The sequence below is a fragment of the Ctenocephalides felis genome, unplaced genomic scaffold (assembly GCF_003426905.1).
Source record: "Ctenocephalides felis isolate EL2017-DRISC unplaced genomic scaffold, ASM342690v1 CF-g0.4_SCAFFOLD_01886, whole genome shotgun sequence".
In the NCBI taxonomy this organism is placed as follows: Eukaryota; Metazoa; Arthropoda; class Insecta; order Siphonaptera; family Pulicidae; genus Ctenocephalides; species Ctenocephalides felis.
Genome location: NW_020538040.1, coordinates 66298737 through 66311877, shown reverse-complemented (window position 1 = coordinate 66311877; position 13141 = coordinate 66298737). Strand labels below are relative to the sequence as shown.

The following is a 13141-nucleotide window of genomic DNA, read 5'->3' as shown; positions in this document are numbered from 1 at the left end:
AACTGCGATTTGTTTTGTTTATTTGTTCCCGCCCGCTGGCGGCCGCTCTTCGTAACCCGACTCGTAACGCTCGTAAAGCCTGTTCGTTGCCGAGATGCCGATCGTTTGACATGCTATGACAAAATCGTTATTTTTGCATGTAATTAAGCAATTTTTGACAAATCATTCGGTTTATGTGTAATTTTATATGCAAGTTAAAAAGAAATGAACAATAATTACAATGGCCGAGAGTTATACACGTACCGATTCAAATAACTCACTGTCCTGCTCTCTGAAAGGTATGTAAACCGTTTTAAAATTGTCATCAATGTTATAGTTGTAGTAGTTTGTCATCTACTCATTATAAATGAAATTCACATCAGTATTATTCATGAGCAATTCTCTTCTACTTTTCGTAGAAGAATCTCCGCGTTTGCTTCAGGATTGTGATTCTCATAACCTCCCTCTTCACGTAAAACTCGCGCAGGAGGCAGCCTATGAGCCACTGACTGAGAATACTGAGCAAACTACTACTTCGACTGATGTTCTACTGACAGTGATTTATTCATTAATGTTGGAATGTGGTTTTGTTCCTGCACAATACGGAGTTTTAGCAGTTCCCAGTCGTGGCTACAATCGAATGAATATTCAACAATTTTCAAAGCCACCGAAACAGTGGCTTGATCAGGGTTGTAACCTACTAAGATTTTCATTAGCTTTAAGCAGAATACGGTTCTTTGCATAATCGCAAGAAACGAGCTAGGCGGCAGCATGCAAGCATATTTCATTCACCTTATTATATGATATAGTTCTCATTTTAATTTGCTGATATTTTAACTTTTTTACCTGAATTTTAATAAGTCAAAATTAAAAATTTAATTTAGTTAAGAGAAACTGTGATATAATAAGTGAGTGATAATAAAATGTGATTTAATTTTCTTGATGATATATGAAGTAAATAATTAGCTCTGATTACAATGTGATTTAATTATTAATTGTAGGTAATAATTTATACATAATGTATCTATTATTAGGTATATTGAAAATATAAATTTATATTTTGTATTACATGTACTACCACAGTACTACCTATATATTAATGTGACAATTTGTCAAACCATATGAAATTATTTTATATATGTTGAATATTTACAATAAATTGAGTAAATGAAATTATTAATGAGTATTCATAATTGTGTATATAAAATTGACAAATAGTCATCAATCGAAGTGATTGTTTTTAGTAGTTAGTAGTTTCACTAACATAAACTCTTAATAGGCATTAAATTTTAAATGCTTGAAAACCTAAGAATCGCTATAAGACAGAAAATATTTTCCAAGAGAAACTAGATTATTATTTTCTTGCTACTTTAAACCACATGAAAGCATAAGGTAGACTTTCAGTATATTTGCTACTAAGCTAATACGTCACATTATTAAAACTTACTTATATTTAGGTAAAGTGTGATTACTGACTCTTACCTTTAGAATAATTTTTGAGTCATCGGTTTACGAAACGTTTCTCTGTATATATATATTTATTAAATAAATTTAATAAGTATAACATTACAATAATATAAATTTATAATAATATATATTCCAATATAATATTGGATTTTAGTAATTTGCTTGTATATGATTATAATAAGTGTATCTAAAAAAACATTCTCGATTCTTTATGAAGAGGCACACAACACATTCGATACATATAACATGATAAACTTTTTTTTATGTTTTTTTTAACAAACTGTGCATTGGCGATTAATATTTGACACGCCTGTGCGAATTTTAACTAGTTTATGATTTTGTGCATTTTCTAACATACTTGGAATATAAGTAGTCTATAAAATTTAACTGTTATGATGTAAGTGTTTCGGCGTCATGTAACATTGTTGATTTTGTCCCCTTTTGATTTTTCATGTAGAAACTATTTATAAGTTTTATTTGCACAATTTTAATGCACAATTTATTACATCGTCTTTACCTACTTTTTCGTACGGCGAATTATAGAGAAAAAGGTAAGTTATAAATCAGCATAATCGACACCTTTCATAAATTTATTATGATCAATAATAAAGGAGGATGGTTTCTAGATTTTGCCAAAATTTAATAAAACATGGCGTTTTTTAACTTCCCGTATGGTAAGTTATTGTAATGGGCCGAAAATCGGAATTGAAAATTTTTGCATTTCTCGACGTTTTGAAGGTTTCTGAACATTTTGGCATACCTCAGAAAAAATGGATGTGTGTGTGTGTGTGTATGTATGTATGTATGGATACAAATTTCCAGTCACGTTTTCGGGCGCACGGATCAACCGATTTGAATGGTTCAAAAAACATTTGATTTCTATCGATAGGGAAAAGAGCTGATTAGTTTTTGACAAAGGCAGGTCCAGCCGTTTCGGGGATACGGAGCAAAGAGTGCAGAAAATATAAATCGACTTTTTGAGAGAACGGAGTATCCGATTTGAATGATCTAAACAACATTCAATTAGTAATGATTCGGAGAAGTGTTTATTAGTTTTTGGCAAAGGCAGGCCCAGCCATTTCGAAGATACGGAGCTAAATATGTAAAAAATGGCAGTTTTTGAGAGAACTAAGTGTCCGATTTAAATGATTCAAAAAACTTTCTGCTTGTCTAAACAAAATAATTGATTTTGGAAATAAAAAATTTTGTTTCAATTTTTTTTTTTTTTTAATTTTTTGTATATCGAAAATAATTTAGATTTTATTTTTAATTCTGACTATAGTTCTAATATACTTTAAACAAATAATTTCAACTTTGCAATTCAGTTTATATAGTATTAGACAATGTTACAATATTTATAATAATCTATTTGAAAATTCAGTATTCCTCGAACATTTCGTTACGGTAAGGGAAGTTCCAGCAATTTGCCTTAAGGCACGATGCCACCCACCCCACTAGTTAAATATTGTTTCTCCTCTACTCAGTTAAAACTTTTTAAATTTCATAGGGACGGTTTCCTTCGATTGCCAGAAGTGAAATAAAACATCTAGACTTGCTTATTTATCTATGCATCTAGAGGCCGTCGAAAAATTATTTCTTTCTCAATTCAGTTTGAATTTTTGAAGTTTTTTGCTAGGAGTGTCTTCAATATCGCAACAAAATCCAGGATATTATAAAAAATAATTTAAAAAAAATACTAATATATACGAGAAATATATGGTATCAAAATATATTTTTTAATTACTACCCATAAACCAATTACATAAGTGAACAACATTGTAGAAAATTCATTGATACATTGATTAAATTAATGAATTAGGTTCATATTGATCGCCATCAGATATAGTATTTAATTCGAATTGGTTGTTTCTATTTGCAGCGCCATTATAATTCAATATAGATCTACTATTGGCTTTTGGAAACGAACTAACTGTATTTGGTGGTTCATATGTAACACGTGTAAACACTTGAAACGAGAACTGTGAGATTGTATGTGTGTGTTTTTTTCATGTCAGGGTGTAAATACTTAAATTATTGAACTTAAAAGGAAGTCGATATTAATTGTTTGTCAAAAAGTGTAAAAAATTTAAATATGAATCATGTAATAGGTTGTGATCTGATCTAATGTTGACACTGTTAGAAACATTCATGAGAATAAGACAACTCTCCGCGAATTCACAGTTCTCGTTTCAAGTGTTTACACGTGTTACATATGAACCACCAAATACAGTTAGTTCGTTTCCAAAAGCCAATAGTATAACATCGAATACAATATTATTTGTTTTCAAATAATAATTTTAAAAAAAGACAACACTTTTAGTAATTTTGATTTACAAAAGTTAACTATTCGGCGGAAAAATAACTCACAAATTCATTTTTTGTCAAAAATTCTTGTTTAGTGAAAAAGTGCTAACGGATATTCAAACATACAGGTAATTAATTCAATTTTATCATTAATCCTTTCTTAAAAAATTTTCCATAACTTTCAAAAAATTTCTATTATTTTTAATATCCTGTTCTGATAATCCACTCATTTATTTTTATCATTTTCAATTTGATCATATTATCATATTGCTGTACATTATTATTTGTTACAATTAATTTATTATTTAAGAAAAATCTATTTTCTATTCCTAAACATATTGTTTGCTTAAATCTCATCAAGATCATGTTTCTTGACAGATGTCCTGAAGATGGAACGTACCTAGTTCCGAAACGTTGACAGTAAACAAATAATTAAATAAAGAAATTGTTTATTAAGAACTTTTCTTGTTTTTTATTTTGTATTATTTTTGGATTCTTGTTCGAAACTCTACAAAATATACACAAATCCAAGACTCTACCATTCAATATATATATATATATATATATATATATATATATATATATATATATATCTATATACAGTGCTGGATTTACAGTAGGGGCAGTCGGGGCTACTGCCCAGGGCGGCAAATTTTCGGGAGCGGCAAAATTTGGATAGTGAGAAGAAAATTCTATACCATATAATCAACTCATTTTTTTAATAACACTTTTTAATTTTAAGAAATATAATTAACAAAACTTACGGCAAGTTACTGAAACTTTCCGTTCTGAAAATTACATTTTATAAGAAGCTTTAAAATTTTTTGAAAAATAATAAAAATTGAATTTAAAAAAACTTTTTTTTATATTTCAACATTTTTTGAAAATTATTAAGTTTCATCTATTAAACTTATTAAATTTTATTTGAATAATTCGATTTCTATTGATAGAGAGACGTGCTGATTAGTTATTGGCCAAGACAGGTCCAACTGTTTCGGAAATACGGGCCAAAATGCCAAAAATAATAATATCGGTTACTATGGCAAATACTTTTTCTTAGGACTAATCTCAGCAAAAGAAAACAAGCAAATTATTAAACTAACTTTTGAATAAGTTTCAATTTAAAATTGCATTTAAATAATCAAATCATCAGTAACTATTCATTCATTATGTGATGAAAATATGCAGCAATGGAACGCTGATATTTTTATGGTATCGAACCAATATTTTATGACAAAATATTGCAAAATCAATAATATTATCATATTATTATGGATTATAATATTATGTCCAATTATAATATCCCTATTACTAATAGTAACATGTTACAAGTACTAAAAATCAGGTTGGTTCTATATTAGTAAAATAAAAATTCAAAATAAAAAATGAGGGAAAAAAATACAATTGGACAAAATATTATAACCCATAATAATATGATAATATTATTATCCAAACCACACACTTGTTCAAAACGTAATAAAATTTAAAAAAAATTAAATTATTTATTAAATATTAATTTTACCTGAAAAAAAAAATGGAGGTTTTCAGATTGAAAAACAAAGATTATTTTAAAAGTTTTATTATATTGAATGTTTGGACATTTAACATCAGCGTATTGTACATTTTTTATTATACATTTATATATTAATTAAATATAAATAATAAAATAATTAAATTGATAATTATTATACTTATAGCTAAGATGCAACTATTTTCCACACCACCCAGGAGGTATAGTTGCCAGGCGCGTTTTTTTTATTGTGGTGTCGCCATACAAATTGAGTACAGCCCTAGTCCACTTACAAAATAACTTAAATTAATTAACTAAGCTAATTTACTAAGCCTAATTTAAATGATACGAATATAACATGAAAAATACCCCACGAGATAATTAAATGTATATGAAGATCTTCTTTAGAAAAAAACCGTAGACGATGCAAGAACCTGTTAGAAATTAAAGGTAAAATTGTAATGTACTATGGTAATTTTGTAATTAAGAGAAAAAAGAAAGAAAAAAAAAAAAAAAAAAAAAAAAAAAAAAAAAAGAAAAAAAAAAAGTATTTACATGATGTACCCCCCTAAGATCCACCATGTAAATACTTTAACTTCATAGGTTCCCAGCACTATGAAGCTTATAGAGGAGTGCAATTATAAAGTTCATAAATTTGTGTATTAAGTTTTGCTATATGAATTAATATTAAATAATTGCGAAAAAAACGCGAAATCTATGCGAACTGGAAGGTCCTTGCCGTCTTCCCCATCCATTTTTGAAATAAAAAATAGTAAACTACCAGCTTAATGTATTCTAGCCTAATTTTAACTTAATAATATATTCATGTGTACGTCCTCCAATTTTGTAGGCAATTTTCTGGTTGGTTCTAATCTTGTATGTATCTTCATCTCGCATGGATCTTGATCTTGATGTTTCACTGTATGTATCTTGATCTTGAACTATATCTTGATCTTGAATTGTAAATATCAATTTGCACTGTATATATTATGATATATCACTGTACACAACACTGGCACTGTATATAACACGATTTTGCACGAGATATATCTTATTTATAATATGTATATAAATCCGTCCACGAATCAAATATAAATAATGAATAACGTAAATGGGGCCCCGATGAAATAATATAGAAAATGATTGCAAAAAAACTAATATCTTCTGATCTATCTTAGCAAGTAAGAGATATCGTAATATAACAAAATAATATAGAAAATGATCGCAAAAAACTAATATCTTATGATCTATCTTAGCAAGTAAGATACTTATCAATATAACGTTCTCCTGGTCGTGTGCGCTTCTGGTGGTAAAGTGGTCCATCCTACTTAGTAAAGTGATGTATCTTAGTAACAAACTTATCTGAATATAACAAACGTTCTTGTGGTCTTGTGCGCTCCTGGTTCCAAAGTGGTCCATCCTACTCTTGTACACTGGTAATCACTAAGGTCCTGGTAAACATTCTTCCGTTTTAGTAATAGCGTTTTTAGGACCTGTTCCTCTGGTAACGTCTGTCTTCAACCTAAAATTAAAATTTTATTTAATTCTATCAAGATTAAAAAGATTTGTACATAGCTCAGAGTTTCTTACCATCTCTTGAACATTGCCAAGTTCAACTACTTATAAATTCAGCATTCCTCCACCAGGAGACTTATTGTGCGACCAGTAAAAGTAAAGTTAATTCTTGAAATTGTATTCATTACATTACGGCACGAAAAGTACTCAAATTAACTTTTAAAAAAAAGTAACTAAATGTTATAAATCTATAAAAAAGTTACTCCTTTCCATGGGCCACTTAGCAAAACAATGAAACATCAAATTTAATAATAATTTGAAAAATAATAGCACAAATAATATTAATTATTAAATTAAGTGCATGGGGTTGCGGTGCTTCTGGGAAAAACAACGCAGGGGTCCATACACTCAGAGATATAAAACAAAAATTAATCAATTAATAAATTAAATTTAAATGTGAAACCCGACTACTTGGACCTGCCGTGGGGGGTAGGCGGCAGGAACGTAGCTTCAAACGCGCAATTTTCATCATAATCGGTTGTTTTTTGATAATTAAAAAAAAAAGTGAACCATGTACTCGAAATAACGCAAAATGGTAAATGAAAAATTACTTTTAACACTATATCAAATAAACTAAGTTACAATTAATAACAAAAAAGTTTAATGCACAATAAGCCTCCGAACTTATTATTCACTGCACATAACACTGTTGGCACTGTATAAAATCTGAAAAGAAACGAACTACATTAAAAATTAATTAAACGACTACATTATAATTATAACAAGTCAATTGCAAATAATTCCAACATAAGTTTAAATATAAATTTTAATGTTGTAATAGTTTTCTAATTCTAATCTTTTTTTCATTATTATTGACTTTGTAGTCAAATATATTAGCCATTTTCAATTAAAATGATTTTGTACAATTATTGCAATATTCATAGTTTATTGTTATAAGACTTAATAAAATTTATACATATACTGCATATGTTCTTATTTATATTTGTCATTTAATAATTCAATATTTAAATCAAAATGTGTATTCAAAAAAATTATATAAAATTGAATTTTATGTCATAAAATCATACCTAAATTCTACATTTGGAATTATTTATATTTATATAATATAAAATATATACAATATACATTACATAACATATGTACAGACATATACCTATATATATGTACTTGCGCTTTGATTTGATTTATTTTTATTGAATTATAATTTAAAAAAAAATTGAAAACCGTTTTTATTTATATTATTGGATTTACATTATTTTCTATATTTTAATATAATTTTGGCCGAAGAGTTATTTCGAAACCATTACATCAACTCTTTGGCAAAAATTATTTTGAAATAGAAAAAATAACATAAATCGATTTATATAAATAATGAGCAGTTTCCATTTTTTTATTTATAATTCACTAAATAAAATTAAATAAATCAAAACACAAGGAAACACCATGCATTTCAAGAAACTGAATATATGACTTTTTTTTAGAAATTACTTGAAAAAAGTTTTAGAATAATATTAATTATTATAAATGACTTACCATTCACTGTGGTATCTCCACGAGGTCCCAACACAAAATGACTTAACATGGTTTTTGTGCCAGCTTTTATGGGGGCAAAAAGGCGCCAAAACAATATAAATCGTTACCCGTAACTAGTTTTTGTCGTTACCTACATATTCAAATTCAAATCTTATATTTTTGTCATAGATTGTTATCAATGATAATATCATTTATCTTTGGTTGTTGTCTTATCAATAAATAGTTTTGGGTATTAGGCAATTGATAGCGCTAGTGTTGGCAAAATCACAGATAACCTGTCATTGTTTATTTACATTTGAATTTTTGAAGAAAATAAACATAAATTCAGTCGTAAAAGATTCTGAATATGTTTTGGAAAGATTATAGTGATTATATGGATCATAATTTAGTACATTTATATAAAGTGAACCTCTGGGTTTTCCTTTTGAATTTCTATGTTATTTCTTTCTATGTAGACAGATTGTAATTTATAAGAAAATAAAAAAAATAAAAAATGGCTACATGAAAAATTTGTGTACTTGGTATGAAATTATATATCTAAATATATCTCGTATATACTAAAATTGAAATTAAATTTATTCAAGTGTTCTATTATATATGTGGGAGTTGTAATGATTATGATAATATATTAAATTAGAAACTCCCAACATAAAAAATATATCAAATTTATTGACTATAAAAAATATTACGATATCAAAAATATACATGACAAGTACCATTGTTTTTTTATAAATCATCGCCAGCCTGCTTGATCTCCCCACATATATGTATATATACCTATTTATGCAGTGCTGGATTTACAGTAGGGGCAGTCGGGGCTACTGCCCAGGGCGGCAAATATTGGATAGTGAGAAGAAAATTCTATACTATATTTACCTCATTTTTTTAATAACATTTTTAATTTCAAGAAATATAATTAACAAAACATTATACAAATGCAATGTAAAATTTGTTAATTTGGCTAATATAAAGATTCGTAAGTGAGTTGAATGTTTAAGAAAAATATGTTCTTGATGATGATGATGAAAAATATGTTCTTCTCGATGATGAATTTGTGCACTTCCAAATATAATATAAGATAAAAATTGAATTAAAAAAAACTTTTTTTTATATTTCGAATTTTTTTGAAAATTATTAATTAATTTGAAAATTATTATTATTGGTTTTATTTATTAAACTTATTAAAATCAAATTTTATTTGAATAATTCGATTTCTATTGATAGCGAGACGTGCTGATTAGTTATTGGCCAAGACAGGTTCAACTGTTTCGGAAATACGGGCCAAAATTCTAAAAATAATCATTCATTTTTTGAGAAACGGAACGTCCAATATCATTAAAAGAAATTTGCATATATAGACAAATGGAGAACTGATTAAATTTGTGGGAGGCAGGTCTAGCGATTTCGGTGATCCAATAAAAAAAATTGAAAGAGAAACATTTGGCGGTCAAAAATGATCATTAGCCATATGCACATCAAATTATCAGATATTTTAATAATATAAATTTTGTTCACATTTCTATGGGTTCTGTAAAATTATTTATCTGTTATTCTGCGAGGCGGCGCTTACGCGCTTCTTTATTTTGTCTGTACGCAGCTGAAGCAGGCCGATCGCTTCCGAATTTTTTGTTTTAATTTTAATTTTTCGTACGGGAAGTTTTAGCAATTTATCTTAAGGCACGATGCCAAGCACCACTGTTTACACTATGTAATGCGTAATAAATTTTCTGCAATCAAATAGTTATTTTAATTTTAGAAAAATGATATATATAAACTATTTTAAGTAAAAATTTAGGGATGGGGCGGCATTTTTGTCAGTGCCCCAGGGCGCCAAATTTCTAAATCCGGCCCTGTATATATATATATATATATATATATATATATATCAATAAGGGTTTCTTTTCCAAACAATTAATCCAATAAATAAAAAAACAAGTTTTTTCGTAGATGCTTAATTACGACGTTTTGGAAATAGGTACGTTCCATCATCAGATTCTTCTGTCAAGAACAATATTCAAATATATAGAACAACAGTATATTAATAATGGTGATCACAGAATATTTTTTTATAAAGGAATGGATTATGCACATTTTTGTTAAAAAATTAAATATAAACAAATAAATTGAGAAACAAAAAATATTTACCTGCAATATTGATTTATATATCCATATCCATATATCCATATATATACATATACTAGACCGGTGGTAAATTAATTCTGATAAAATAAAACTATTTACATTGAATTTTTATTTATTTTTATCATTAAATAATACAACACCCATATTGTAGATGTTTTTGTTTTAATTTTTGCTATAGTTGGAAGTTGTTTGAAGACTATATTACAATTTTATAGCTATAAAATATTTCAGCGCTAAAGTATAAATCTTAATTATCAATGATTTTTGGACCACTTTATTAATAACATACTTTCGATTAGATTCTTGTATATATTATACGTTATATACAAATATATATTTTAGCTATATGACTATATATTGTATTTACACGTCTTGGAATAGAATATTGCGATAAGTTTTACATTTGAATTATTGCGTATATGGATATAATTTTTTAATTATATTTTGATATGATTATGATTGCATTATTTTTTGATAATATGCCTTGAATTTTTTGTAATAATCAAGCAATTTGAAATTTCATCATTTATGTACACTCACTCTACATCATGGTCCCGCTACTTTTACTTTATAATATGTATTATTCTTGATTTCCTAAAATCTCTATCAGTCATGGTAAGCATTTGCAAAAAGCTATCATTTTACTCAAGAGTTGCAAGCTTTCCAGAGTTTAACCCTCAGAAACTCGCATATATAAAAATATGCCTTCGAGAATCACCCATGAATTATTTTTCCTCATTAACGAGTGTTTCAAATTACTTTATGGCAGAATAAAAATATAGACAAAATGTAATATTGATAAAAACATCACGATGCACTGCAGTATGAAAACGAACCTTGACAGCATATAAACATATATTTTTATATGTTGAGAACTTTGATACTATATTTATGTCATAGTTAATTTATTTTGTCAACGAGTTAACAGAATAAATTTGATGCACATATATTTTATGATTCACATGTATTTTACTTCAAGTTTGAAGATTTACGTCCATTCAATATATCAGTGAAGGCAACCATGTTAATATATCTCCTATTAGTTAAATAAAAACTATAATAATCCTTAAATTTTATGTTTAAAGCTTTATCTAATATCTGTAAATTATTGCGAATTTGCAGATCGCAAGTTTATAGTCATTTAAATTTGTTCTATAATGATAGTAGAATAAGAATTATGCCAGTCTCAATTATATTTTGATTAGAATTTAATTAGTTTTCTTTGACTAACTTATACAGTGTTATGTATATTTATATGATAGATTTAAATCAAGTTTGTCATAATAGCTAGATTCATCACACGTAATGTACATTTATACCATATTTTGTCATACGTAGTGTAATAAAACGTATCGCAATCACAGTGAGCTTTTTAAATTCACAGATATATGTAACAGATATAAATATGTGCATATAAAATTTTTATATTAGAAATATACATGAAAAATATCAAAAGATGAGTTCATCAGTGTTTAAAATAATTATTTCTTCAAAATACCTCTTATTCTATTACCCCACATAAGGTGATATCATACTATTGTTCCTTTAAGACTTCTTGCATCTTGCGCAGGAGTATTATCTTGGGCTCTTTGATTAGAAGACCCAATTTGATTACCTAAGTTAGAACCAAGAATGCATTGCCGACTTGATAGGCAATCGGATTTCATATCAAAATTTGTTCGCATACATTCTAAATCACAATCGCGAATATTTTGTTCACTTCTTGAAAAATTTGATGAAATTAACCGATTATCGCACAGAGCATTTTCGATCGTTCCGTCCATAACACTCTGACCCATACATGATTTGATATTGTTTAAAGAACAACCTATTTCACTGTGAGGTGATAACAAATTACTTTCCTTCACGCCCATGCGTTCTGCAAATGTTAGATCTCTAACTGAAAAGTTTTGACCCGAAAAACATTTTCCATCTGATGATGGAGGTGATAACAAATTATGTTGGGAAATATTTGAATCTATTAGATTTGATTTTTGTAAACCATTGTTTGAGTGCTCTAACCTTGTTTCGTTCATAGCATTGCTGTCTTTCAAAAGATCAGTTGAATTAAAAGAACAATCAATGCGTTGTGAAGAGTGACTGGTTCTTAAATAACACTGGTCTGCTTCGTTATCAGATCCTAAACTGTCCATTCGTTTATGAGATAATGACGGTGAGGAAGTTAAACCACGTAAAGAATTTTTTCGATATAATCTTCCGGCTTGTTCGAATGTCTCGTCTGGAGGAGATACTTTTAATCCTATATTTGTATTGAAGGCGATTTTTATCGGAGTTGTGCTATTTATTCCTCTTGTATGAGTGTTAAAATGATTTATACCCAACTCATCCAAACTGCTTTTCCTTCTAGATACTGCTCCTTTCTCCATCGAAATACCCAATTCATTTGCTCCGCATCTTAGACCATTTGTTTCTTCTGCAATTCCATAGGACCACCCCTGCCTTAGGCTGTTTGACCTTCTGAGTAAAATGTCATCTCCGACTCTTAGGCTGTTGGATCGTCCTCGAGCTTTACCAACGATTGTAGGGCTGTCTGGCAAGGATAACGAATTTGCTTTGAGTGTCGTTAAAGATGGGGGATGGGGAATAGGATGACATCCTATAGTAGATCCCCTCCTACTTCCCGCAGCAGCTGCGGCCTAAATACGGTGA

The 13141-nt window shown here is 28.2% G+C and overlaps 2 protein-coding genes across 2 annotated transcripts in view; one reads left to right on the top strand and one right to left on the bottom strand.

Annotated features, from left to right (window-relative positions):
* The first annotated feature begins 26 nt into the window (after positions 1–26).
* LOC113375237 lies at positions 27–724 on the top strand. The gene is made up of 2 exons (XM_026615181.1): positions 27–278; positions 399–724. Exons 1-2 carry the CDS (start codon positions 221–223, stop codon positions 722–724), a joined length of 384 nt encoding a protein of 127 aa, XP_026470966.1. The 5' UTR covers positions 27–220.
* An 11251-nt stretch (positions 725–11975) lies between these two features.
* LOC113378794 (potassium channel subfamily T member 2) overlaps positions 11976–13141 on the bottom strand; it is a 209007-nt gene continuing 207841 nt past the window's right edge. The window contains exon 26 of the mRNA XM_026619388.1: positions 11976–13128. Within this exon, the coding sequence (XP_026475173.1) occupies positions 12001–13128 (1128 nt within the window). The 3' untranslated portion in view covers positions 11976–12000. The remainder of the gene's footprint in view (positions 13129–13141) is intronic.